The sequence below is a fragment of the Protomyctophum bolini genome (assembly GCF_963924005.1).
Source record: "Protomyctophum bolini genome assembly, chromosome: 19".
In the NCBI taxonomy this organism is placed as follows: domain Eukaryota; kingdom Metazoa; phylum Chordata; class Actinopteri; order Myctophiformes; family Myctophidae; genus Protomyctophum; species Protomyctophum bolini.
The window spans coordinates 38,166,975-38,171,974 of record NC_137880.1 but is presented as its reverse complement, the minus strand read 5'-3'; the positions used below and the strand labels follow the sequence as shown (position 1 = coordinate 38,171,974).

At 44.0% G+C, this 5,000-nt stretch overlaps 1 protein-coding gene across 1 annotated transcript in view; it reads right to left on the bottom strand.

Moving 5' to 3' along the window:
• trim67 (tripartite motif containing 67) overlaps positions 1 to 5,000 on the bottom strand; it is a gene marked incomplete at both ends in the record, with an annotated part of 62,760 nt that overhangs the window by 15,436 nt on the left and 42,324 nt on the right. Inside the window, one exon of the mRNA XM_080791015.1 lies at positions 3,633 to 3,743. Coding sequence (XP_080647141.1) covers positions 3,633 to 3,743 — 111 coding nt within the window. The remainder of the gene's footprint in view (positions 1 to 3,632; positions 3,744 to 5,000) is intronic.

The following is a 5,000-nucleotide window of genomic DNA, read 5'->3' as shown; positions in this document are numbered from 1 at the left end:
CAGAGACATGTCTCCCCCCCACCCTGTCCTTTCAACTCTCTGTTGCATGTTAACTTTGGGCCTTGATAATAGAGCGTCGCAGTCCCGCCCCCCGACACGCGCCCCGGAAGAGAATTTACAATCATTTTTTCCCCATTTTTCCCCCCATTTAACCCTCGGACAAAGCCAACTGTAAACACAATGTTTTGGGCCGATCAAATAATTAGGAAATAAGGAAAAACAACAATTTGTATACATTAGCCAAAGAAATAACAGATCTACAAGCTCACAACAACACGTTGTTGCGGCTCAGAGATTTGGGGTCGAGAGGGGAAAAGTACCGAGCCAAGTCGTGTTGGTTCTAGTCTAGACTAGAGTCCACACCACATGTCCACCAGAGGGCGCTAGAAACACCCATGGTGTATAATTTGAACTGTGTTATTGCCTGCGGTTTATAAATGCTGTCTGTGTGTGTGTGTGTGTGTGTGTGTGTGTGTGTGTGTGTGTGTGTGTGTGTGTGTGTGTGTGTGTGTGTGTGTGTGTGTGTGTGTGTGTGTGTGTGTGTGTGTGTGTGTGTGTGTGCGTGCGTGCATGCGGGTGTCTGTCACTGGCCACAGAAGGTCCACACTCTGCCCATATGTATAGCCTATAGATACAGTAATCCAGGGATGGCTCGTATGTATGGGCAAGGGGGGCTGAGCCCCCCCTATCTTATGGAGTAAAGATGAGAAATTATTATTAAAATGTTTTAGAATAGATACTTTTATATTCTGGTATAATCTAATGCAGCAACAGCATCAAATAGATACAAGAAAAACACAAAATAGGTCAAAATGGGCTGATTTTTTACAGCCCAAAATGCTTCCATTGGCTTTCATTGCGTTGAATGATTGACAGCTGCCAAGACACGCCTGCTTGGTTTACTTGCCATTGGGGCTAAAATCTCTCAGCCCCCGAGCCAATAGAGGGCTGTGCTCAGCCCTAATGCCCGCCTCAGACCGTGAGGTCATTGGCTATTGACCAATCACAGCACCTGCTCGTGTGTGGTTGTTTATGATATGATGTGAAACTGAAAGAATGGCGGGTGGAAGTATTTTAAATGAAATACGTTTATTATTTACTTTATAATCCGTTTTGTCCCGTGTCCGTGGAGGGGAAAATGAAGTTAAGGACCTACAGAAAGGTAGAGTGGTCTGCTTCATTCATCTCACAAAGTTAAGAAAGTTAAAGAAACATAATCGCTGGTTTAATCACATTGAAAGTGACTCGAGCACTCATTGAGTTGGGAAGAGAGAGAGAGAGAGAGAGAGGCTGTGTTAGTGTTGTTTCGGAGCCGTGTGCGTGCACACGGGTGTGCATGTGTGTGTGCCTTGCAAGTTGCTTGTTTCGAAACGGCACCGACGCGCGGGCGCGCAACGCGTGCTTGTGCGTGCATGTGTACTGTTATTATTAATGACAGTAGGCTGAGCAGCTATCTGTACATACAAATACATGTTCAGTGGAGTGTTTGTTGTGGGCATGATGCACTTCTGTTGTTGTGGAGCATTTGCTGTAACAAAGTATAGGCCTGTAGTAGTGTCATTGCTGTACTTTGATATCTGGAATATGATGCTATTACTGCAGGTTGAACTAGTTGGGTAGCATAGTGTAATAGATTTTCTGAGTAGCACTGCATGGGTACTGGGTTGTTGTGGAATGTGATGCTGATGCTGTTGTTGCTGTAGAGTAGAGACCAGTATTCTGTGAACATGCTGTAGTATAGGGTGAACAATGGATAGCATGTTTTTGTATTGAGTTGTACTGTAATTCTGCAAACTGTTAATAAATCAATCAATCAATCAGCATATACTATCGTATATTGGCCCCGTAGCATAAGATTTCTTAGGCAGCCCCTCCAACCAACATCACCTAGAGCCGCCACTGCAGTAATCCAATGATTACATTTTTCTACACACTGAATTTAACTGGTATGAAATGTCTGGTCTGTCCACCTTCAGAGGTACATATTGGCTTTATACTCCTTCGGAATTACCATCGGATCCCAAATTGATCTAAAGTGGTCAAGTTATTATTAGCATCATTAAAATCTGCCAATTAAGCAAAGATTTGAGTTAAAATATTCACTCTGTAATATATATTCAAAGATTTGAGGCACATTTTCCAAAGATGTTTCGAAAATAGCAGACCTGCCAGCTCATAGCGCGGCACTCGGTGGCGCGCTATGAGCTTGTAGATCTGCTATTTTTCAATAGCTAAAGCATAACATGATGCTTTTAAAAACACCAAAAGGTGGTTCCCGTTTTGAATGGGTTAACCATTTAACTGCTGTAACTATAGTTACTAAAGTTATTAGTTGCTCTGGAGATAAATGTGTGGAGCTTCTCTGGGTGGAGCTGTTGCAGTGAAAAGGCTTCCCTCCAACATTTTCACACCAAGGCTGGACTCAATAAAATATCAAACATATAGCATTTATATTTAAACTGGTTTGTTATTATGTATTATTCATCTGCATAAATTATAAGCATTACAAGCGAGGTCTCTGCGGAACCCATAAGTCTCAATAACAGGAGCTGAGAGCGCTGTTTTTCTGCCTGGATAAATGTGTACTGTACTGTACAGTGCTGTACTGTACTGTGCTGTGCTGTGCTGTACTGTACTGTACTGTACTGTACAGTGCTGTACTGTACTGTACTGTACAGTGCTGTACTGTACTGTGCTGTGCTGTGCTGTACTGTACTGTACTGTACTGTACTGTACAGTGCTGTACTGTACTGTGCTGTACTGTACTGTACTGTACTGTACTGTACTGTACAGTGCTGTACTGTGCTGTACTGTACTGTACTGTACTGTACTGTACTGTACTGTACTGTACTGTGCTGTGCTGTGCTGTGCTGTGCTGTGCTGTGCTGTGCTGTGCTGTGCATGAACTCTGTCTTGGTTAGATTGATTGAATGTAAAAATACAACAGCAAATACAAAAAACAACACATAGATAGCCTGTATGTATCAGGCTATTCTCACTCCAGGCAGTCCTTATTGTCAATTATAAACATATAAACATTAGCCTCCAGTGTTTCCAGAAACATGAGGAAAAGACTGTATCACTCTGTGTGATCCCTGTTAAGGCCATAATTAATACATTCTTTGATTCCCTCAGTCTACACATGAATCTAAACATAACGTTCCTCAGTACAGCATGAAAGGTGGGTACATTACTGGTCACAAACATTTCACTAGCACTGGTCCATCTTGGGAGTCTAAGGAATATTCGAAAAGCATCATTATATGCCACCTGAAGTTTTTTCATTTTCGCTTTGCTGTTAGAGTCTCCCCCTGTCTGTATTTCCACTTGGGCCATGACTCCCTCATCCCATTCCACACTTGAACACTTCAGTCCCAGTTACACACCTGGTTCCACTCTCATTACACACACCTGTGAACACTGATGCAATCAACCCACCACCTATAAAAGACTGGACTCATTGCACAGTTTACACACCTTGTCCGATCATACTTTCATGTCACGTTGTACACACACGCACACACACACACACACACTGTAACACACACACACACACACACACACACACACACACTGTAACACACACACACACACACACACACACACACACACACACACACACTCTCAGGTACCTGTAAAAAGCCACTGGGGTCGTTCTCTTTGATGACCTCCAGACAGTACTCCATCATACCGGTCGTCTGACGAAGCTTCATGGTGCAGTGTGTTATCTGGTCACGGACCACCTGACGCACACACACACACACACACACACGCACATGCACACACATGCACACGCACACACACACACGCACATGCACACGCACACGCACACGCGCACAGACAGACAGACAAAAGGAGAAAACAGAGAAATATTGTTATTCAACGTGATTTCGTCCCTATACTGATTTGACACAACATACTGCCTCACAGGCCGCGCATGCTGCTGCATCTGTCAGATCTGTCAATCAATGACAGCCATGTGGCGATAAATAATCCCAGAGCAATCATCCCTCCAGGCTATGGGATTAAGCCTGGAGTTACGGGCCGACATCAGATTAACACGGCCGTCACCAACACGTACGTATAGAAACGTGACACATTTAAATGTGTCATGTGTCATTTAACGTGACGACAATTAAAACCGCCCAAATCACTACATTCTTAAAGGACCACTTCACCACTTTTCAACCTATCTTCGTATAATAGGTCCTCACTGATAGTCATGATAAAATGGCACGATTTTTTTGTAAACAAAAATGTTTAGATTTTCATTATCGTGAGAGAACGATGGCTTCCATTTTGGCATTGCAACTTTTCAGGACTAGAAAGCCTGCAGTTTCTATTAGCTTGTATTCCCCAGACCAAGGACCACGTCCCACTGGGAGGAGACCCCCGGGGGCAGACCAAGGACCACGTCCCACTGGGAGGAGACCCCAGACCAAGGATCAGATGGAGGGATTACATCGACTCACTGGCCTTGGAACGTCTCGGGATCGCCCCAGGAGGAAGTCACTATTAATGTTGCTCTGGAGGAGAGGGAAGTCTGGAGCTCTCTGGTGGAGCTGTTGCCCCCGCGACTCGACTACGGATAAGCTGAATAAGATGGATGAATGGACACTCGCCAAACACATGCACCAAGAAATCCCGACAGCACGGCAGGCATACTGGATGTGAAAACAACATGTTTCTGCTATTTGATCGGGACATCCTGGATGTGAAAACAACATGTTTCTGCTATTTGATCGGGACATCCTGGATGTGAAAACAACATGTTTCTGCTATTTGATCGGGACATCCTGGATGTGAAAACAACATGTTTCTGCTATTTGATCGGGACATCCTGGATGTGAAAACAACATGTTTCTGCTATTTGATCGGGACATCCTGGATGTGAAAACAACATGTTTCTGCTATTTGATCGGGACATCCTGGACGTGAAAATAACATGTTTCTGATATTTGATCGGGACATCCTGGACGTGAAAATAACATGTTTCTGAT